The sequence below is a fragment of the Terrapene carolina genome, unplaced genomic scaffold (assembly GCF_002925995.2).
Source record: "Terrapene carolina triunguis isolate 2854851 unplaced genomic scaffold, T_m_triunguis-2.0 Scaffold261, whole genome shotgun sequence".
NCBI classification, from domain to species: domain Eukaryota; kingdom Metazoa; phylum Chordata; order Testudines; family Emydidae; genus Terrapene; species Terrapene triunguis.
In genome coordinates, this window is record NW_020664612.1 from 580197 (window position 1) to 603564 (window position 23368).

Here is a 23368-nt window from a genome sequence, read left to right on the forward strand (position 1 = left end):
ATGGGGGTGGGGGAATTGGCAGCAGAGTGGTGGAGAAAGTCAGAGGAGACACGGCAGGGTTTTGGCAGCTTGGAAAGGGTTAAATGGAAGAGGTTTGTTCAGTGCGACTGCTATAGGGTTATGAAAGCTGCTTGCAGGCCAAGATGCTGGTTACAGGGGTACCTGCCATATTTCAAGGCTGTTTCTAGTGCTAGATTTTTTTCTCCTAACATTTCACACTGTTGCTACTACTGGAGCAGGGTTGCTGGTAGAGACTAGGGTGGGAAATCTTAAAGGAAAGCATCTAGTGTGGAGACAAGAGCCTGGAGTGAGAGCCGCTTCCTTGAGGCAGAAAGACTGTACCTTCCACAAGCTCACTGAAGGTAAGCTGCTCTCCGCCCACACCACAGAAGCATGTGGCTGGTTACCGCAAGCAGCCTGGCTTATTCTGGACCCAAGCCGTGTTTTCATTCCCACTGGACTGTCTAGGGCTATAGCACTGGATGTACTCCGTGCATGGCACAGTTGTTAAATCTCCACAGTGCAGAGCGAGATAATAATCATACCATGCTGCACTTTCTAACCAGAGGAAAGCACTTTGCAGTCATTAATGAATTAAGCCTCATCTCACCCTAGTAGGGAAGGCGTTATATCCCCATTGTATGGATGGGGAAAGTGAGACCCATAGAGATTACATGATTTGCCTCAGGTCATCCAGCAAGTCTGGTTAGAATAGAAACCACCAGTCCCACTCAGCTAAGCTCCTGTTGCCTTCCCCGAGAGGGGCTGCCTGAACCACAGGCCACAACAGCTGGAGGTGAATAAGACGCTGCCTGTTGCGATGAGTGGGCTGAAGGCTGGATTTGGTGTCTGTCCCTGGGAGGACGCAGCTAGCCCCAGGCAGCTTTGCTGTCACATGTGAGCTGCAGGAGCCGAGCTGTGCAATTCTACCTGTGGCCCCAGTGTAACAGGGGCCCTCCTTCCTCCACCCGCCTTATTCCTCTTGGAGCATCCTTGCTGCCTTCGCAAAGCCCAGCGGAGTATCAGCTTGCATCTGTCGGGAAGGCACCATCCGTGCCGCGGGGGACGCTCTGCTGCGTCTGGTGCCTGGTTTGCAAAAGCGCAGCGGCGCCCACGAACCCAGCGAGCTCCCCTACCAGGGGAGCCGCTCGAGGCCCTTTCGCTCTCGCCTGGCCCCGGCCTGGGCGCTGCGCCGGGGCGGGAAGGGCACGCTCTTCCCGGGCCACCCCTCCGCCGGGGCAGTGGGGGCATCCGCCAGCCCCACTCACCAGGTGGATGTTTGCACGTTGGCGTGGAGATGAAAAGCCGCGCGCAGCCTAACCTCGATTGGGCCCCGCCTCAGGAGGCGGACGATTGGCTGTCCGGGGGAGCGCCGGGCTCCGATTGGGCCAGGGGCGGCTGTCGCTCCACTTGCCCCAGTTCAGGCTAGGTAGCGGTGGCAGCGCGGATGCTGCCGCTGCTCCGCGAGCGGCGGGCTGAGGTTACGGTGCCGCTGAAGCATCCAGCGCGGCGGGGGCTGGTGTCCGGCCCGGCAGCCCCACGGGCGCGGCGCAGGGGCGCTAGGCTGGAGCTGCGGGCTGCCTCCCTTCAGCGCTGAGCGGGCGGCGCGCAATGCACCGAGCGGGAGGAGGGCGCCGCCGCTGCCTGGGCGCCGTGTGAGCGCTCCTGCTCCATGGCGCTGCCGTGCGGGCCGGGGCAGAGCGGCACGGGCTGAGCGGCCTCGTCCTCGGCCCGGCTCCAGCCTCCCGCCGCCAAGTTGGTCTGGTTGGGGAGGGAGCGCGGGGCTGCCTGGATGCCTTTGTCCCTCCGGCGGGGGGCTCGGCCGGGGAAGGGGGCGACGGGGCTGGCCGGCCGGGACCCCCGCTCGGGGGGCTGCTGCTGCTGCCTGGTCCCGGGGGCGCCGCCCGCCCTGCCCTCGCCTGCGCCGCCCGACACGTGTCCCAGCCCCGGGGCGCTGCTCCCGCCTGGCGTCTAGCTCCTCCCGGCGGGGATGGTCCCGTGCGGAGCCTGGCGGAGGTGCCGTGCAGCCGGCCCGGGCCGGTAATGCGGCCTCCAGGATGCTGTGGTTCCCGGTGAAGAAGATCCGCAAGCAGTTCAAGCTGCTGCTGCTGCTGGTGCTGCTCACCTTGGCCGCGTGGTTCACCTACCTGCACATCAGCCTGGTGCGCCAGGGCAAGGCGCTGCGCCTGCACTTCGCCTACGGCAGAGGTAAGGGGGGCCCCGAGCCCCTCCTGCGCCCTCAGATGGGGGTGGGATCCCCGCCCCCTTCCACAGCCGGGCAGGGGCTGGTGAGCGCAGCTAAGTTCCTGCTCCAGGCTCTCCGGGGCTGCCGGTGCCTCCCCTGGGTCGTACTTTGTGGGAGCAACCCCCTTGTAAGGCCAAAGGGAAGCGCCCCCCCCCCCGTGTGGTTTCTCTTAGGATGGAGTTTGGTCTAGCCAGGACTCCTGGTCATACTGGGTCCAGGGCTGGCTCCAGGCACCAGCCCACCAAGCTTGTGCTTGGGGCGGCACCTGGAGGGGGGCGGCGCGGCGCTCCGGCCGCCGGGGACAGCGGGGCCACTGCCGGGCTCACCACCCTCCCCCCGGTGCTCTGGCCGCCCTCCCCCATGGCGCCCTCCCCTCGGCCGCCGGGGGGAGAGCGGAGCCCCGGCCGGGGCTCGCCGCCCTCCCCCCCCCACTGGGGCGGGGGGCGGCCGGAGGCTTTTTTGCCGCGGGCGGCAAAAAAGCCAGAGCCGGCCCTGACTGGGTCAGACCAATGGTCCATCTAGCCCAATATCCGGTCTTCTGACAGTGGCCAGTGCCAGGTGCCCCAGCCCCCAGAGGGAATGAACAGAACAAGTAACCATCAAGTGATCCATCCCCTGTCATCCAGTCCCAGCCTCTGGCAGTCAGAGGCTTAGAGACACTCAGAGCATGGGGTTGCATCTGTGCGCATACTGGCTAATAGCCATTGATGGACCTCATCTCCCCAAACGTATTTAGTTCTGTTTTGAACCCCGTTGTTGTAGTTTTGGCCTTCACAACATCCCCTGGCAAAAAGTTCCATGGATTGACTGCATTGTGTGAAGAAATACTTCCTTTGGTTAATTTTAAACCTGCTGCTGATTAATTTCATTGGATGATCCCTGGTTCTTGTGTTATGTGAAGGGGTAAATAATGCTTCCTTATTCGCTTTCTCCATACAGTCACGATTTTATAGACTATGTCCCCCTTAATCATCTCTTTTTCTAAACTGAACTGTCTGTCTTTTTAATCTCTCCTCACATGGAAGCTGTTCCATACCCTGATAATTTTTGTTGCCCTTCTCTTTACTTTGTCAAATTCTAATATATCTTTTGTGAGATGGGGCAACCAGAACTGCACACACTATTCAAGGTGTGGGTGTAGCATGGATTTACATAGTGATATTATGATATTTTCTGTTTTACTGTCTATCCTGATTGAGATCTTCTGAAATAATGAGCCTTTATTACATCCAAGGAGCGCTCCAAGAAGGGCTGTGGGAGAGAGGCAGCTGTGAGCCTCTGAAGCTGATGAAAGTGCCCGCATAACTGGAATAGCTCCCTTTGGCCAGAGCAGGGAAGAATTGGGCACTGTCGGTTACATCTAGGTTTAGAGGTGCATGTACAGAACACTCTTCCCCCAGGCTGGCTGGGTTGCGAAGCTCAGGTCAGACACTTGGCTGTATTGCCAATAAGCTGTCCAAACCCTCAATGTCTTCAGTCTTGGCAGCAAAGTGTTTTTAGCAGCAATTCAATTCCTCTTTAGAGCAGAGCTAGGTAATGGCTCCTGAGTCCGGGGCACAGAGCGCCAGTGTGTGGATCAGAGAGAGATTCTGAGATGCTAGAGATCGCTTACAAACCAAACTAACCGGGCTGGTGGCTGAGCTGTTCGGAACTCTGTTGGTGGTGTCTGGAGACTTAGTCCTTCATGCCAGCAGTCTGAGGGGTGCTGGAGGTGGCTTGGCTCCCGTGAAGGAGGAGGAGGGGGTTTTTTGGTAAGTCCATGGGCTGGTGCTCTTTGTTTAGCTTGTTTGGCACTCCCTGCTGGCTAAGCCGTAAAGTCCTGTAATGCAGCATACCGGGCAGGAAAAACAGGGTGGAAAGGTAACCCCGATTTAATAGGCATATCCCGACACCTGGGGCTGCTTCTCGCTGCTTAGATAAAACCAGTTATTTGAGGAGTACACTTTCCAGGCCTCAGAGCAGAAGGGCTCTCAAACTGTTTCATACCACAGACACTTCTTTCATACCAGGACCCTCTTCCATCTAGCTGGGATCCCCTCCCTCTCAGAAATAGGGGAGTGGGGTTATGCTCCCTGGACATCTGTTTGTGACCCCCAAGTGGAGAAGCTGTGCTGTAGAAGGATATGTTGTTGTTCCCATGACTGTTCTCGTTCGCTGCGTTGTGGTGGGTCTAGTACTGGAAAGTCATTCTCATGGCTTCTGGGAATCTTTGGGGGAGGGAAGGGGAACATCAGCAGGGATTTTCATGTTTCTTTCTCAGCTTAACTCTCATTTGTATCCTGTGCCCTTATTATGAGAAAGAGGACCATTTAAAAATAATTATTCTCTTCTTTAAAAAGAGAACTGCAAAGGGGTAAACCAGTTCTTGCTTGTGCCCTTTCTGCTGCATGTTTATGGCTTCAAAGACTTTTCCGAATAGCAAAATCAGGTTTGATTCTCCTCTCACTTACACCAGTGTAAACTGAGTGTCAGGGGAGTTACTTGTGCTAGCACAAATCTGGAGTGAGAAGCAAGGAAAGGCCACTGAGACTTGACTTATCTGTGGTTTCTGGCAGGAGTGCTAGAACAATTTGTATAGCGGGGGTGCTGAGAGCCATTTACCCAAACTGTAAACCCTGTATATAATGGATACCACTTGAAGCCAGGGGGTGCTGCAGCACCCATGGTTTTTGGAGAGCTAGTGTGGGATAATGTAGGCCCCCCAATCCAACAGAGTACATGTGTAATGCTACTCATTGGAATAGTCCTGTTGACTTCACTGGGATGACTTATGTGAGTAAAGCTACATATCAAGTGTTTGTAGGGTTGGAGATGTAGGCTGAAGTCTGAATGGGAGATGACTCACTCTTTCCAAAGAGCTTTTCTCCGAGCTGTTTGTTACATGTTTGAGTTAAAAGGCTTTTAACCATAAAAACCACCAATAGCTTTAAAGAATGGGTCTAAACATTTCCTTCCCTCTCAAATGAGGGAAGATAATGTTTCAATCCATTGTGATATTATCCTATCCATGCTCCAAAAACAGGGAAGTCAAGATACAGCTAATGTGACAAAGCAGGAAATGAAACACCTTTGCTTGTGCATTAAACACTTGTTAATTTCCTTTTAAGTAAGCTGCCTTCTCAGCTGCTGGATTCCACTAAAAATACAACCTGTCACATAAGCCTAACCTCAAGAGTCTAACCACTGCCTAAACTATCGACCCAGTTCAAAGAAGGTTTGACTAGTTGTCTGTTCAGACCTTGCAGCCTCATACTGTGCAGTGCGCGGGCTGTTAGATTGTGGTAGGTTTGTCCTGCCGACCTGGGTAAGCATGCTAATTAGCTGCAGGGGTGGGGTTTGGTGATCAGCAGTGGAAAATATTAACAGTGGGGTAGCAACATTTGAAGCCTAAAAGTGCCCACCCTGCCTGTGCTGCCGAAAGTGGTGTGTTCTGGAAACAATTGGTCAGACTGATCAGACTATTCCCGATATCTGCCGAAGAGGACGTGGTTCTCCCACGTGTTTTCTATGGCTGCTCCTCCCTCACAAGTGTCGGTTGCACACGCACATGACCTTTGACTTGCTGTCTGGGGGACACTCTCCCAAATCTACAGAATGTGGCTATTTATTCCAAGCATTAACCGGAGCAGTGAGGAAATGCATTGCCACACTCTAGCTCCCCAGCAGAAAACCCTGCAGTCACGCTGCAGCTGAACGAACTCTGAGAAATCGGAACTCAGATGTGATGGTACCAGGACCAGCCTGAGGAGCTGAGCCTTAACGAATGAACTGCTTGTAACTGCATGAAGCAAAGACCAGGATCAGTGCGTTTAAGTTGAACGCATGCTGATTCACACTTACCCAGCACTTTGTGTTGTCATCGAGACTAGTGTAAAATGCCACCAGCTCAGAACAAGAGTATTAGTCAACATTTCTATTATGGTAGCACCGAGAGGCCTCAGCCAGGTTGAGAATCCTCTGTTAGCCACTGAGCTGAGTCTAAAACTTTTACACCTAGCCTGCACCAGTGTAAGTGACAGCCCAAGGGGCAGTGCAATGAATCTGGCCCCATCTCTATAAGGGTATCAGTCTGTCATCCACACTTATTAGTTATTTGTATTGCAGGAGCACCTAGGAGTGCCCCAGTCATGGGTCCAGGACCCCACTGTGCTAGATGCTGCACAAAGACAGTCCCTGCCCCACAGAGCTTATAATTGAGCTATAAGAGAAGAGAGCAGGTGAGCGCAGCCAGCACAAGGCAATAATGAAATGCTATCGATCAGCGTCATAGGCAGTGGTCTGGGAAGGTGGATGTGAGAGCAGAATCTGGCATGGCACATGGTGCTTGTCCTAGTCTTTTCTCTCTCCCATTCGTGCTATCGCCTTGTTCTGTTCTATGGCTCCATCCTGTTGCATGGCAGTGGTGACCAGAGGCCCCAGTCAGGTTCAGACCCCCAGTGTGCCAGGTGCTATACAAACACACAGTAAGAGACTGCCCCCAAGACCTTGCCATTTAAATAGAGGGGTTCCGTTCTCACCAGGGAGAGGTTGATTTGAAAATCATTTCAAAACGTGGCTTTCTCGAAGCTGTTTTCTAACCAGCTCTGGCTGCTGGGGCAAACTGCATGCAAAACTGTTCCCTAAGGACACGTTGGAAACTACGTTCTTCCAAGCCAGAAATGTATAGATGGGGCGGAGGGGGGGTTGTTTTGAAAAGAGAAGGATTTTTTTATCTTGATTTGGGCCCAACCAACTCTCTTCAAACCGGTTTGGGAAGGAGCAACACCTGATCTTTATTTGGAGATGGCGCCTCTCCCCAGGGGACAGGGTCTGTTGTAGGTAGCACACGGAAGGGCTGGGGCAGGGGGAGGTTCTGGAGCATACACCCGTGTGTCTAAGATGCTGTGGCTATGTGCCGGGTGACTCTGTTACAGCACCGACACAGCCGTTAATAGCACAGACATCTCTGCAACCCAAGAACAGGCTGTGGTGGAAGCAATGGGTGGTACTCCTGTCAGGCAGTTTGTTCCGGCCACTGCCTAGGAGCCGGAGGCGTATCATGGCAGGGAAGGTGAGCTGGGACGTGGGAACAGACCAAGATCTGGTTACCACCATGCGCATGGTCATCACTGTAACTCACTCTGTGTGATGGATGAGCAAGGGTACACAGGAGCGCCGAACCATGGCAGCCCACCCGTTGAATGGCAGATGGCGAGAGCACGTCTCCCCCATGCTCTGCACTGGCTGCCTGTTTGCTTTTGGGTCCCACACCTGACCTCCATAGCCTTCAGTGGACTGGGGTTGAGCTGTGAGAGACCACCCTCCCTACCTGTGTGACCCACAGACAGCAGCTCCTAGTAGGGAGGCTGGAGCTGTGTAGACCCAAGGTGAGGTTTCTGGGAGCTGGCAGCATGGGCATTGGGGCTGGGAGGGTGGGCGTTGCCGACCTGTGGAACTCCCTGCTGTGTGAGATCTGAATAAACCTGTGCTGAAGTGATTTCAGGCCTGTTGGGTGAGCTTCCATGCCATAGCAGAAGCCAAAGGAGGAAGAGAGAGAAAAGGGTCAAACCAAAAATCTACTCCAAGCGGCTGCATTCGAGGCAGCAAGCTCTGGGTTCTTTAGGGGTTGGGCTTTGTGCAAGGATAAACGTCTATGCTACAATGTTAAGTGCCCTGTAAATACTCTGCATATACAGGCAACCATGTAGCCCTGTGGGTATTGCCAGTGGTTGAGATTCTACTCCCCTTCCGCCTCCTAGGCTTTGTGAAGCAGCCGGAGGCTTAAACGCTGCAGCAGGCCGAGGCTGCTGAAAGACAGCTTTGGGTGCCTCCCCACTAACTTATGGCTGCCTGTGTACAGCTCTGGTGTGTGCCCTGTCATGGCGTTCTAGGGTTACCAGATAGCAACTGTGAAAAAACGGGACAGGGGTGGGGGGTAATAGGTGCCTATATAAGAAAAAGTCCCCAAAAACGGGACTGTCCCTTTAAAAATGGGACATCTGGTCACTCTATGGAGTTCAGCAGATACCTCTGACCTGCAGTGAGGAAGCGGGAGAAGGTTGTGATCAGGTGGAATGCAGCCTGTTCCTCCATGCACATCCTAAGTTGCTGGGCTCCCCTGTGCCTTCATCTGTCACTGACCTTGTGCAGGGCCCGGGGAATCTGCACAGAGGAGGAAGAAGTAACCTTCCCCTGACCTCTAGCTCTGGGGGAAGATGCTGATGACCATCTGGTGCACCAACTGCATAGAGGAGTCCTATGCTCTGCCTAGCAGACAGATCAGTGGTCAGCTGACTAGAGCAGCGAAGGGGAAGATCTCCAGATCTGACATGCATTTAATTTAGTGTTAATAGTCTGGAAGAAGAGGGGGCGGGAGAGAGATTTAGTTGGCTGCTACATGGGTCTTGCCTGGTCTTACACAGCTCTCTGTGTAGAGCAGGGGTAGTCAATTCTTTTTTGTCAAGGTCCAAATTTCTTGGTCAAGGTGCAGACTCCAGAGAAGAAAATAATTAAAAAGCCAACAATAATGATAATAGTAAATAAAAAGATTTTTGGGGGCCGTTCAAAAGTGTCTGGCTGTCTGGATTTGGCCCGTGTTTACCTACTGACTACCCCTGGTGTAGAGGTGCCTCTGTGCCCAGCATTTCAGCCTTCAGCTTCATGGGGCTGAATGTTTTCCTCAAAGACTGATGACCCCAGAGGCTGCGTCTGGCTTGTTGAAGTGGGGAGAGCTCTGTCAGGTGAGACTCCGGTGAGTTGCTCTTAGTGCTCACCCAGAACATCTCATTGACTCCGGGTGTCTGCGGTTGGGCGTGGCACGTCAATTTCCACAATGTGAAAAGGCTGCTTCCGGGCACTTAGATCTTGCAGTGACAGGTGCTGCAGAAAGCCCTTGGAGAGAGAGTTGGGAGGAGAGGGGCAGTAGGCAAGCTGAGGCTAATGCCAGTTAGACAGAGGCTGACTCCAGAGTAGTTCTGCTTTCAGCCCAGATGAAAGGGGCTCTGAGGGCCAGTTTTCAAAAGCCCTGTGGCTGTGACCTCTTTTGAAAACCTGCCTGTGACTGTCACAGTGGCAGCTGCTGAGGGCTGAAACCTGGCCGTGGTTAGGTGTCTAAGTGAGAGCGGAGAGCTGCTGAAAACCTGGGTCTGGCTGGGGGTGCAACCTGATGGACAATCTGACTCTGACCCGGCGGGGGGCTCTCTCTGAGTGTGGGAGGGAGTGTTCTGCACTCAGACTGGGAAGGGGGTGTTGTGGGGCCTACAATGTTGGGGTGGTTCTTCGAGTCAGAGACTGTTCGTTGCCTCATTCAGCCCTGCCTGCAAAGGTTGCATAGGCATCCCCCACCTCCTTGGGATCTATGGAAAACCTCCTTGTGTGGGGCTGTGACTGGCAGACCTGCATGCAGGTGGGCATGCCATCAGGGGTGGGAGGGGTGGGGGTGGGACTGGTTGCGGGGGTATGTCTATGCCATCCCGAGAGCTCTGGGTGGGTGTGCTGTTGCGGGGGCTGGGTTGTTAGGGCAGGAGCCTGGGCTGGGCATGCTATTGTGCGGGCTGGGTTGCCGGGATGGGTGTACTGTCGCAAGGGCTTGGGGAAGGGTTGTCGAGGCAGGAGCCAAGGCTGGGCGTGCCATCACGGGGGGGCTGTGGGAAGGGTTGCCAGGGTGGGCGTGCTGTCGTGGGGGGCTGGAGGTGGCTGTGCCATCATGGGGGGCTGAGGACGGCTTTCCAGGGTGGGCGTGCTGTTGCCGGAGGCTGTGGGAAGGGTTGCTGGGGTGGGTGTGCTATCATGGGGGCTGGAGGTTGGGCATGCTATCACAGGGGGCTAAGGGTGGGTTGCCGGGGTGGGCGTGCCATCATGGGTGGTGGTGGGAAGGGTTGCTGGGGTGGGCGTGCCGTCGCGGGCAGCTGGGGGCGGATTGACGGGGTGGGCATGCCATCATGGGTGGCGGTGGGAAGGGTTGTCAGGGTGGGCGTGCCGTCGCGGGGGGGCAGTGGGAAGGGTTGTCGGGGTGGGCGTGCCATCGCAGGGGGCGGTGGGAAGGGTTGCCGGGGTAGGCATGCTATCGTGGGGATGGGTTGCTGGGGTGGGCGTGCTGTGGCAGGGGGTGGGGGAAGGGTTGGCGAGTGCTGCTGTGGGGAAGGAATGATATACGTTGGCGTGAGGGCATCCCGGGAGGCTGGAGGAAGAGTGCGAGGCTGCGGGTGGACACACTGCTGTGGGAAGTGCATGGAGGAGAAAGCTCATGTCATGGAAGCAGTGAAGGGAGAGAGCCAGCTACTCTGCCCCTTCCCCTGCTTGGGCTGTGTGAGCAGTCTTGGGCAGGAACAGCAGGGAGCCCCCATACTGAAGCCTGCGGCCCCCTCCTCTATAAACGCAAAGGCAAAAGTTGGTCTCTGGGCAGCCGGGGACGAGTCTGCTGGGCTTCAGACTCCAGACAGTGCCTGCCTCTCTCCCCATCCCAGATCGGCTGGCAGAGGGTGTATGGAAAGGTTAATTACTTGTTAAATTAACCGGCTATAAGCAGATGCCCTTTCTGCAGGCTGAGGGTTTGGGCATGTGTATCTCCTGCTGGCAACCTAATCCCTTCCCAGACGCTCCACGTGAAAGGCTGTGCTAACTGTGGCAAAAGGGCAGCCTTCGCTGTGCCGCAAACCGGCCCACGGCAGGTGGTTCCAGCTGGGGATCTGGCACCTCTGGGTAGCAGCCCGGGGTCCCTGTGCTAGGCCAAAGTCATCATACCTGGTTGGGGGGGGGGGTGCACGTGCACCCGTGCGTTCTACCTCCGCGCTGGCGCCCACCCCTTCAGCAGGGATACGGTGCAGCCTGGAGTGGCATGATCAGGGGCTGCTTGGGTTGGGGAGCTGGCTCCAAACCAGAAAGACATTATGTTCCTGATAAAATAAATCCCTTTCTTATCGTCTACAAGTAGATAATTACCCTTCTCTGGCTAATTTAACACACAGATTTCTCAGCTGAAATAATGAGGCCATTACGATGCTCTCCCGGCTGGAAACCGCTCCAAGTCAATGGGGCGGAAACGTTAGCGCACCAGGTAAAAAATACAATTAAAAAAAAAAATGAAATGATTCATAATGGGAGATGGGAGCGCTGGGCCCACAAGACTTCCCTGGCAGGCGTCATGCTGAGGGAGGTGAGCTGGTGCTATAGGAGCCGAGCACACGACAGGTTTATTTGTCAGGGGATTTAAAGAGCAGGTTGAATGAACTTGCTGTTGCAGTAGCGATATTCCAGTTGCGGGCAGCAGGGTGACGGCAAGGGGGCGGGCACGTGCGTTTGAGGGCAGGCGGTGAAGTCTAAATGGGGTCTCTGGGGGAGGAAAACTTTTGGGTCCCTTTGACCTTCGCTGAAATCCATTGACCGTGGGACGCCGGGCGGGCGGGTGGTGGGGAAGGAAAGAGTTTGCTCTTGGGAATTGGCCCTCTCACATAAGGACATTGGCACATGGCGGGAGAGGTGGCTGGGAGCAAGACTTGGGAAACCACCTAGGCCCTTGCTGGCCGAAGGATGCTGTGCAGAAGCAGAGAAGGAAGCGGCGGCTCTGCTGGGATGGCAGTGGGGCAGTGCGCCAGTGAGAAGCCCACTCTCCTCACAGCTGCTGGGAAAGAGGAGGGTGCTGGGGTTTGTCAGGCTGCTGTCTCTGGACCCTGCTTGGGAGCCGTTTTTTTCATATTGGGCCCTCACTAATAGGCGTCTAATAAATGTGAGGTCCCCCCACCACGTCTAGCTGCTGAAATGGAGAGAGAGGGCTTCTCTGTCCTGCCCCCAAGCCTCCTGATGGCATTGGGGGCACGGTAAGTGGTACTCTGCACAGTTTCTCACCCAGCCCCTTGGCTGCTACCAGGGACAGGGCTGCCTGCTACTCTGCCCCTTGCTGAACCTTCATTCTGGAGTGTGGCTGCCTCTTCCAGATATAGCTCCACTTTCTGCCTCTTCTTATAGCCTTCTTCTTATAGCCTTCTCCAGCAGTTGAAGTGATGTGATTCTTGACTGTTTCCTTGCTGTTAATTTTGCTCCTTTGCTGCCTGCCAAGCTATGAGCAGCCTGGGAGGCATTGGAGCTGCCTGCCTGCAGACTCAGGAAAGCAGCTCTGCATCAGGTCACATTTGGGAGGGTTTCTTCACAACCATAAGGACAAAAATGTCACCTTTTTTTTTTTTAACGGAAGCCTGAATTCTGCAGAAGTTGGTGGTTTGTCCTCTTTCCCCCTCCCCAAATCAATGAGATTCCCATGCAAAAGTGGCAGGTAGTTGAGTGGATTTTTTTATCCCTATTTTAAAGATCCCATGGCCACCAGTGCAAGAGGGATGTATGTCTAGGGGGCAAGGGCGGGAATGGTGATCAGTGCATGACAGGATGTACAAGACTGTCCTGTGCTCGTTTGATCATTCATAGACCGGCCTGTGGTCCCCTTTTCAGGCACTGGGAATGGAGGAGGGAGAAACTCCTTTCCCCTTTGCCCACCCCATCCTCAATCCCCAGAAGAGAAGGCACTTTGTCACCTGAACTGGCCCTGTGTTTGCTCAGAGCCCTGTCAATTGTAAAATCAGTCCCATTTGTGATAGTAAATAGGAGGAAGGAAACTCAGGACAATCTGACTGTGTGTGTGGCAGGCAAGGGGAAGGATCCAGCCAGCCAGCAAGGAGTGGGTGGGACTTGTATGTTACAGCTGCAGCCCTGTCTGTCTGAGGAGCGTCACCCCTGGAACGTACCTTCTTGCTTTTACTTGAGGGGCACAGGTCCCCTCTGCTTACACGGGAAGTTCTTTGGCCATGTAACTATGTGGGAACTGCTGCGTCATGGCAGGTTAACTACATGGGACGTGCCAGGGGTTACAAGGTAATCACATGGCAGCATCTCTTTCCCAGCTAGAGAGGAGCCTGTAAGGTATCCCTTACCTAGCGCCTGACAGCTTAGCGCCCGTGCTGTGGAAGGCTGCCAGGCTCTGCTTCCGGCAGGTGAACCCGAGCAGTTGCACTCTTGTAAAGTGAATGGAGGGCTGGAGAAAGGGGCTGGATTGACAGTTCTGAGTGCTGGAGCCCTCTGCTTATCACCGAAGCAGCCCAGGCAGCAGCAGTGGGAGATTCGGGGCCAGAGCAGTGAGGAAAGGGGTCCTTATTAAAGGCTGCCTTCTACCCACCTTCTCGCCTGGGGTCTCTGGCCGCAGCGCGCTCTGAGCTGTGCTGATGCTGCTCCTGATCGCACAGGTGCATTCAGGAGCCATTTAATCAGTTTAAATCAAAACCGGTTTAAAGACAGCAGCAGTCCTGGTTTATACCAGCGTATCTGGCTGCACTGTTTCCCCTGCCCAAAGCAGATGTCTCAGCAGCACTGCCCATGCCCCCAGCCCCACATCTCTGTTCTGTCGGTGGGATTAGTCCCCCCGGAATGCAAGGCGCTCTCTCCACAGGTGGGCATGTAACAGCTGTGACTGAGGGCATGTTACAGAGACCCCGCCCTCCTCATCCCAACATCCTTCTCCCCTGCCATCGGCAATGGACCCTGTGACCCCGATGGATCGTTCCCAGGCAGTGTGCTGGAGCAAGGGGCACTTGTTCCCATTCCCCCCCAGCCCGATGTGCTTACCCACCTAGATTATAGCAGGAAATGCCTCCCCAACTCAGCAAAGGCTAATCCCAGGTAGGAGTGGGGATCTCTGGAGTTGACCATCTTATCCTGCACTAATGGTGATGCACCAGTAACTGTCCATGTCTTGGCCAAATCCACCCTCGCAGGAGTCAAAGAAAGAGTGCCAGGAGCCAAAACCCCCAAACTGTACGTTTGCTCCCCACATCACTCTTCACGGAGAATCTTCCTATCCTGGATTCAACCTTAGTGGGCTCGGCTTGGTTTCCAGCAGCACCTGCATGTTCTGTTGCTGCTTTATTCCATGGGGTCCTTTCCCAGAAGCAATGCTGCATGTGACACTGCAAGATAGCACCAGGTGTGGGGAGACAAAGGGGTCTCGGCCCTGGAACAAGGGGGAGCCCTGCTAGGCTATGAAAGGGCCAATGTTATCCCTGGGCTTGCAGGGGTCTCCTGGCTGCTAACTGCTCTGCTCTGGGCCATCTGACTTTTCAGCCTAGCATCCTCCTCCGTCTCCTGTTGCAGGGGGCAGCCAGGGCATTGCTGCTGACAAGTGAGCATTTGTAGCTGTTTCCCTATTAGATCCAGTGATAACCTGGCCCCTCTCTCTTTTCAACTTCACCAGCTGTCGCAAGTACAGACGTGCATTGGTGCTAGTTTGGGGGTGCCAGGGATTCCTGGCTGGGCTCTAGGGAGAGGAGCAGAGGTGGCGAGAAACGTGTCAGCCAGGATTTATCCAGGTAGCTGAGGGTGGGGGTAAGGAGAGCTGCTGCCCGTGGATGGGGGACTGTGGGAGGCGCGGCGGGGCACTGCTGTTTGGTGCCCATCTCTCTCTGGCTTCACAGAGGGGGCTTCTGTGAGAGGAGGACCCTGCCATGCTCGGCTACTCCCCCACCCCTCTCCCCTTGCAGGCACCCTGGATAGGTTCAGCCCCCTTGCAGTGCCTGTGCCATACAGGAGCCCAGCCCTAATCTGCTCTGCGGCAGCCGGGGGAGCAATGGGATTGCTCGCTCCAGGCCCCATGGAAAGACCCTGATCTGATTAGAGAGGCCTGGGCCAGGCTCCTCTGGGGTGCTCCAGCAACCAGCCAGGTTGCTGCGTGGGGACGGCCCGGGCGGCGTTTAGAGAGCAGCTGTGCAGCGGGAGACGGCCTGGGCAGAGTTCGGAGAGCAGCCGTGCAGCCCTAACTCACCTGCAGCGCTCCACTGGAAGTGCTCCCCTCCATGTATGCACAGCCCCACTGAGATGCAGTCAGCTCTGGGGTGGCCCACAGTAACCAGCCACCATGCAGTACGATACTGGAAGGGGAGTGAAGTTCTGGCTCCAGGGCGCACAGCTGCTGTTCTGGAAAGTGAAGGGGTTCTGCAGTGCCATGCCAAGGGAAGGCAGCCTAGGGCACTGGATGGGGAGTTAGGAGACAGACCAGGGTTCAGGTCTCAGATCTGCCACAGATAGCCTGTGGGCTCTCGGATCACTTCCTCCTTCCTGAGCCTCTCTCTTTCCCCACACTGTAAAATGGAGATAAGCGTGCTGCTCCGTCTCTATGAATTGCTAACAGAACTTCCCAAAAAGCACCACCCAAGAGCGCAGGACTATTTATTATTTGATGTTCATGCAGCGCAGGCAGGCCCTTGGCTTTTAACATCTCCTCTGCAAGTCCCCACGGCATAAACTCCCCAGATTCCCTTCTTCTGCCGTGCACAGGTGACGAAGCGCTGTATTGAGCCAGCTGGGATTGACCCTCTGGGTCCAGCTGTTTCTAGCGCTTAGTGCGCTAGGCCAGCCTCTGCTAGTCCAGGGTGTCCGTGGCCATCCTCGCTACAGGGCTGCGGAAAAAGAGATGCCTGGGGGGGATCAGATTTCTGGGAGCCCCATTGCTGAGCATAAGGAGGTGCGGCAGTATCCTCTGCCATGCAAGTGACCTTCCAATTTGTCCTTGTGCTTAACCCCCCGCCCCAATTTGCCTCTGCAGTAAAAACCCCACACCCATTCCATAGACACGTAATTCTGGCTTCTCCTGAGCTCTGGCTTCAAATCAGTGCCAGCCCCTGCCCTTTCTGTATTCCAAGAGCAACAGCCATACCCTGAGCCGCTTGTGGGCCCCCTCCTGGGTGTGTGGGAGGTGCCAGTTCCCTGACATGAGTGACGAGCCCTGAGTGAGGGAGTGGGATTCACTCCTGTGGAAACGATCCGAGTATCGGAGCCAGACTTGGGGAGAGAGCCCTGAGGGGTAAAAGCAGAAGCCACTTCCAGTCACCAATTAGCCTGAGACTCGGGGAGCAAAGCCCTGGGCTTTGCCTGGGGCCCTCGTGTCTGGATTGCTCCAGGTCCCGGGGTAATTATCTCAGTGGAAGTTGTTGCTGCTTCACGCAGATCGATCGTCCATGTGACTCAGAGAGGTCCCCTTGTCAACCAGTGAACTCAGTCAAGTGGTGGGGAGCCTGTGGAGTGGGAAAATGTGTGTGAAGTTTTGCAGTGGGTTAATTCAGCTCCCTTTCACCTTTGGAGAGTGACCCACATTTGCTACTAGCAACCTCTGTTCAGTAGCAGGGCTAGCAGGGGGTGCTGGACAGCCAGACTGGGGTGCCTGGCAGAGCAGTGGGGCTGGAAGAGTTGTGAGTGGGGGCTGAGGGCAGGACTGGGGTGTATTGACAGAGCTGGGTGAGGAACATAGGGTGGAGTAAACCAAGATCCATGTTAGAGAGCAGCAAATCCACTCTCGAACCTTAACGAATATGAGAGATGCTCGCGACAAACCAAGGCGTTGAAGCAGTGGCTGTCTGCCTGGATAAAGCTAAAGCAGGCTCTGAGCTTGCTGACCCGCCCGGGACAGTTCCACTAGGAGGATCCTGCCTTGTGTCCCCTGGGCCTGTGGATCTTGCAGAACATGGCTGCCCGTCTCCTTGGACAAGTTGGGGATTTGAGGGGATGCTAGCTGGGGCTGAGGGGGTCACTCTGGTACGGGGGTGTATTGCAGAGCGGAGCCGTGAATGCAGTGAGCTTGTGTTGGGGATCAGAAGAATCGTGTGTGTCAGATTCAGGGATTGTCTGGCATGAAAATGGGGCGCAGCTCTGTCATGCTGTGGGGGGGGGGGGGTGTATACACACCACATTCCAGCTCTGATGCCGAGATACTGTGCTGATGCCTGCTCTAGAAACCTCTTAGATGAAGGATTGGCCGAGGAATTCTGAGCTGGTGGAAAGGGGGCCTGTCGGCACCCCTCTGGCACAGGGAATGCACTGGGCTGGTGCTGGCGTCTCCAGGTGTGTGCTCTCTGTACGCTGCTGAGTGAGCATCAGTGTCATTCCTCTAAGGCAAGCAAGCTGGAGCTGGAAAGGATGGGCTGATCTGGCTGGGACTCGGTACCTTTTTGGGGGCGGGGGGAATGGCTGGGTCTCACCATCTCTCCTATAGAGATAATGTGACGGCTGAGACAGTCCCAGGGACTCAGGAAATTACAGGAGAGGACTCAGGACTAGAATTTATAGGGGCAGGATGGACAGTGAATCCCACCCCCCTGCACGGAGGTCTGTGCATGCTGCCCAGGGGGCTGGGAGAACAGGTCATTGCTCCATGGCCCTATAAGCTCCTAAGAATCTTGCCAGCTGTAAAATGTGGGTTTTGTGTCAATTAATTTCCGGCCATGCTTCCCTTCTCGTCGGGTTTAATTTGAAGTCTCTCTCAACTGGAGAGCCGGAGGTTGTCTGCTGCGGCCCATGTTCACTCCAGGTACTCTGTCCTGGGCCGGGAGAAGGAAGCAGAGGGGCTTTCGGCTGGAGCTGGAAGTCCTGCTGAGCTGGGCTCTGTACCTGAGGCCGACGTGCTGCTTAGCGTTTTTCTAGCGATCTCCTGCTGTTGCAGTAGCTTCAGCGCAGCTCTGCCAGCGGGCAGCGCTAGTGGGACTGATGGGGAGATGGAGCCTGTCACCCAGCCCAGCGATCGCTCCACTTGTGTGTTGTGTTCCTTTCTCCCACCCTTTGCCTCTCTTGTCTGGTTAGCCTGTAAGCTCTCTGGGGCAGGGGCTGTCTCTTATTATGTGGTGTTCTGCAGCATTCGCTGCCACTGGGCTCCCATCTGTGTTGGGGTGAGACATTTCCATAACAACACTGTCCATAGCAGCCCCCATGTGTAGACCTGCTCTGCGCATGGCGGCAGCGTTGCCTAATGGATAGGGTACTGCATTGGGAATCAGGAGACCCGGGACCTATTCCCGTCTCTTCCACTGACCTGGTGAGTTACTTAGGGCAAGTCGCTTCCCCGCTCCGTGCCTCCGTTTCCCCTCCGGCCCTGTCTCTTATCTACTTGCACTGTGAACTCTTTGGGGCAGGGACTCACTGTGCATTTGTACAGCACCTTGCACTGCTGGTGGAGTTGTGACTGGGAAATCTGACAAGCAGAGCTAGCGCCGACGCGGCTCCTCTCCTGGGGCGCCCTTCCCTCTCTTGGCCCTGCCAGCCTCCGCACCTTGTGTCTCACTGTGTCTGCCCCATGCGCGTGTGTGCTGACCCTGAGCTCCCCTCCCTGTGTCTGCTGGGGACTAAGGGCCCCACATTAGTCCACCGAGAGCTTCCCTGCAATCTGGAAGCCATCTGCAGACCCGTATTTGCAGTGCTCAGGTTCCAGTAATTTATGGCCCTTGTCTCCCCTCGAAGTTGCTGTCTCTGGTTTGGTTTATTTGTTCTCCCTCGCTCTCAGATCCGCAGCAGCGGGGAGCTGAAATCACCCTCATTTGCCTGCAGGTTCCCAGTGCGTTCTCAGCCAGATGGCAGAGAAGCTGTTCGTGTGGGCAAGGCATCTCCGGGACAGGCTCAGCCGGGGCTGCAGACATGGCCAGAACAGTGAGCGCACTGGGCTGGGGCTGGGTGACAGGGGCAGTCTGGTGAAGCTTGGGGGCACGGCGCCGAGTCTGAAGCAGCGTTTTGCAGCCTACAAACAGGAAGCACCATCCACCAGTGAGGGATTTCGCCTGTATGTTTCCAACTCGCTGGCGCAGGGGGTGGTGACACCTGTGCTGGAGTGGGGGGGCATTTTCGGCATGGCAATATATCCCAGGGCTTTTGCGAATTGCTTTGTAATCGCTTGTGTGTTTGGCGGTGCAGCCGTGCGACAGCCGGGCAGCGTCCCCACGTCACATTCTGTGGGGTCATTGCTCTGGGCTGATGGGGCTGTGCAGGGCTCAAGTTGTTTCACCTTGAGGTTATCTGGCCGCTCGAGGCTTGAAAACCTTTCCCTGCACCCCTGGCAGGAGGCAGGAGCATTTCAGATGCTCTCCAGGGCATGGGCTGTGTGTGTCTCCTGCTGTGTCTTGCCCGGAGCAAAGCCTGGTGCTTAGTAATAACAGCAGAAGTGTTTTAAAGTCACCGTCTCAGCCCTGGCATTGTGGGAGTGAAGCATTGCCCCAGGTGGTTGATAGCCTCAGCGCTGCTCGGAGCCCCATCTGGGATTTGAGCGTAGGAGACAGATCCATTGGCTGCTTCCCACTGTGGCGTCAGCTCCTTGCCTGGGTTCCACTGGATGTTTCCTGCAGTGCTGCAGCTGGCAACTCTCCTTGCACGGGGGAATCCCCAGGTGGCATAGAGCCCAAGTAGCAGCTGTAGGTCCCTGCCACTTCTGCCTAGTGGCCTGGGGAAAGGGGAGTGGTTGGAGTGTCTATGCTCTGTCTGTTCCTGGTTGCAGGTATGGCCCCTTGGGCAGCCAGGTATTATTTAGAGCAACCTGGAAGCTGCTCTACAGTGAAGCCAGCCCCAGAGTTGGGGAGAGAAAGTGGTGAGTTGCCGCTTTGCCCTGTCAGGGGTCCTGCCGGAGCCCGGAGCTGGGCCTGGAGGTTTGACACGGGCGCCCTGTAACCAAAGCCATAGTTCTGAACTTCTTGGGCCGGATTCTTCCATTACTTTCAGAAGACAAAAGCCACTTGTAGATGTCCCATTAATAAAGCTGGATTTTGATCTCCGTTCTACGCACGTAAATGTGGTGTAACTCCAGCAAGCTCATTGGAACTCCCCCAGGTTTACCTGGCTGCAGCTGAGATCAGAACCCAGCCCTGTGACTTGGCTTTAGCCCCCGTCGCTGGGAAAGGCAGGCAAAGCCTCCTCTGGAATCTGATCCCTTACGTCTCCTCGCTCAGTCGTTTCCCAAAGCCTTTCCCGCCCAGATGTTACTCCTGAGCTCTGCAAGTGTAACCGGTGCAACAGAGATGCTGGAATCGGAGCAACTGTCCAGTCACCTGGATTCATGTTTACGAACGGCTCCTATGAGCCTCCTTAAAACCTGCTCTTATCGAGTCAGTAATGAACAGCGAAGAGGAAAAACAAGCAGAGCCGGGACCCATTTCCATACAAGTGAACAACAGAGGCGAGGCCTGCATGTCCCTGACACATGCTGGGCTGCTAGAGAAGTCAAGGTGGTGATGGGCACTAGCTGGAGTCCTTGTTTGGTGGAAGGACGGTTCCCGGGATGCAGCCTTGACAGGTGTGTACTCCAGTGTGGAGGCAAGATTAACCAGAGACTTGCCCTTGTTAGCCGGTTGGTTTGCTCCGGTGTATAAGACAAACGCCTGCTGCAACCTGGGCACGACCTCGCCCTTGTCAGACACCCTTCTGCCTCCAGGGGCCACCCAAAGGAGCCTGGGCCAAATTGGCTGCGCCTCTGTTAGGAGATCTGCTGAGCAGTCCATTTGTTGTCAGTCCCTGACTTCGCTGTGGCCGACACAGCTGGCAGGAGACAGGGAAGCAGCAGAGATCAGGACCAGGGATGGGACAGCCCATGACTCCGGCCTTTGGGGATTCGCAGCCGTTAGTGGCCAGCCTCGCTGCCCCAGTGCAAACCCCTATTGTAGGCAGGCACCACTGCCGTCTGCATTGACGGAACATGTCCTGGCTTCAAGCAGGGGGAGGCGGCACTAGTGCAAATGGTAGGTTTGCTTGTCTGTGTTGGGGCTTCCCCAATGGCTAGAACTGGGGGAAATCCCCAGTTTAGACAAGGCTTCAGAAGAAGTGGAATGTTCACCTGGGCCTAGACCAGGGGTGGGCAAACTATGGCTTGGGGGCCACATCCAGCCCTCCAGATGTTTTAATCCGTCCCTCAAGCTCCCGCTGGGGAGTGGGGTCCAGGGCTTGCCCCGCTCCGGCGCTCCAGCCAGGGAGTGGGGTCCAGAGCTTGCCCTGCTCCGGCGCTCCAGCCAGAGAGAGGGGTCGGGGGCTTGCCTCGCTCCACGCAGCTCCCGGAAGCAGTGGCATGTCCCCCCCTCTGCCCCCTATGCATAGGGGCAGCCAAGAGGCTCCGCACACTGCCCCCGCCCCAAGCGCCGCCTGCACAGCTCCCATTGGCCAGGAACTGCGGCCAATGGGAGCTGCAGAGGTGGTGGCTGTGGACAGGGCAGCGCGCAGAGCCACCTGGCCATGCCACCATGTAGGAGCTGGAGGGGGATATGCCGCTGCTTCTGGGAGCCGCTTGAGGTAAGCATTGCCCTGAGCCTGCACCCCTGACCCCAGCCTGCACCCCAACTCCCTGCCTCAGCCCTGATCCTCCTCCTGCCCTCTGAACCCCTTGGTTCCAGCCCGAAGCACCCTCCTACACCCCTCATCCCCAGCCCCACCCCAGAGCCCGCACCCCCAGCCGGAGCCCGCACCCCCACCCATACCCCAACCCCCAATTTCGTGAGCATTCATGGCCCACCTTAGAATTTCCATACCCAGATGTCCTTGGGCCAAAACATTTGCCCACCCCTGTCCTAGACTCTCTGCCCCACACTCCCCCTCCTCAAATTTCACCCTTGAACAGCCCCCCCAGGCATAGTAACACAAGGGAAACGGACGAGGAAACCAGTTGAGCGTGGATAAGGCCCTTGGTCTGGAGTGAGCTTTATGGCCGCACTCCACGCGCATGAAAGGGCCAGGACAAAAACCCCGCCCTTCGCTTTGTACATCCGACAGTTTCTGTTTCTTCACAACTTTCATCATAGTTAGGGCCCTTCATTTGGGGGTTTATTTTATTTAATTTTTCCCAGGAATGTATCGGGGTTTATTACCACAACAACAAAAACAGGTGAAAATCGGTGCAAAAACTATTCATAACCTGTCTGGGTAAATATCGGGGGTTATTTTGGTGGAAGGAGGGGGTGGGGGAAGTATTCAGTAGATTAATGCTTTGATGAACGGAATTCAGTGTGGCTTGCTGCAGAACTAAAACAGAACTCAAAACCCAGTGTGACCTCTGAGTTTAAGAAAACAATAGATCTCTAATCCCCAAATAAAGCTTTTCATTTGAATAAACAGTTTACTGTTGTAGACTTAGAACTGTTGGCCTAGAACTTTGATGCCACACCATTTGCAGTCAGGGGCGGCTCTATGTATTTTGCTGCCCCAAGCACGGCAGTCAGGCGGCTTTCGGTGGCATGCCTGTGGGAGGTCCGCTGGTAACGCGGATTCGGCGTACCCGCCGCTGAATTGCCGCCGAAGCCGCGGGACCGGCGGACCTCCCGCAGGCATGCCGCCGAAGGCAGCCTGACTGTCGCCCTCACAGCGACCGGCATGCCGCCCCCCCGCGGTTTGCCGCCCCAGGCACGCGCTTGGTGCGCTGGTGCCTGGAGCCGCCCCTGTTTGCAGTGCATACACTCAACTTCATACTTTTCTCCTGTTTGTTTTTTTAAACTTTCAAATACTTCCTTGTGTTCTGAAACATATTTTGATACAGATTTTCATTTTCTTCCCATTTTAGTGTGTCAAATCTTTAAACTGTTATCTGTTAACAGCTTGAAATGTGTACGTGGTGGGCGTGAGATTCATCAGTACGTTCAGATGCGCACGTACTTCAGAGCTTGTGTGCGTGCCTGTTTGTTTGTAGTGTGTCTCTTCTAGACTAATACATAGCCTTACTTCAACAGGCAGCTTTGTGTATACACACAGACTAATGTATTATTGTAAAACATACATCTCATGCAACGTATTGTATTTTCCTAATAAAACAAGTTATTTTTTATGTATTTGAATGATACAAAAGTAGGGTGAAAATCAGGGGGGGGGAATTAATACTTTTTGTAAAACCCGGGATTTTTTTCAGTAAAAATTGGTTTAAACTGAAAACGAAGGGGTTTAATCATAGTTTAAAATCAGAGCAGCTGTCACTTGTCAGCAAACTTCAGAACCAGACGCGATCCTGCTTCCCCAGTGTACATTCTGTTTCTTACACACACACACGCATCTCTTCCCTGTGTGTGTGTGTGTCCACAGAGAGGACCACACACGCACGCACGCAGGGTCTCTGTGGTCACAGTCCTCTCTGTGCCATGCAGACCATTTCCACGGTAGCTAGCTTTGATGTCACAAACTGCTGGTTCAGATGTCAGGTGGACTCTATTATTATGAAGGCTCCTTGCTTCTAAAAGACTGAGGAATCCAGGGAATGTGATTCAGAAGCAGAAACGTTCCTGAGGTTTTCCGGGAGGGGATGGTGGCTTTGGGGCAAACGCTGGGTGTGATGTTTGAAGGCGTGTCTCTTTCTGTGTGTGTGTGTGTGTGTGTGTGTGTGTGTGTGTGTGT

General features: G+C 55.2%; 1 protein-coding gene across 2 annotated transcripts in view; it reads left to right on the forward strand.

Moving 5' to 3' along the window:
- Positions 1-1915: 1915 nt before the first annotated feature.
- B4GALNT4 (beta-1,4-N-acetyl-galactosaminyltransferase 4) overlaps positions 1916-23368 on the forward strand; it is a 122036-nt gene continuing 100583 nt past the window's right edge. For both annotated transcript variants that reach the window (XM_026657652.1, XM_026657653.1), the window contains exon 1: positions 1916-2208. In XM_026657652.1, coding sequence (XP_026513437.1) covers positions 2058-2208 — 151 coding nt within the window. In that variant the 5' untranslated portion in view covers positions 1916-2057. The remainder of the gene's footprint in view (positions 2209-23368) is intronic.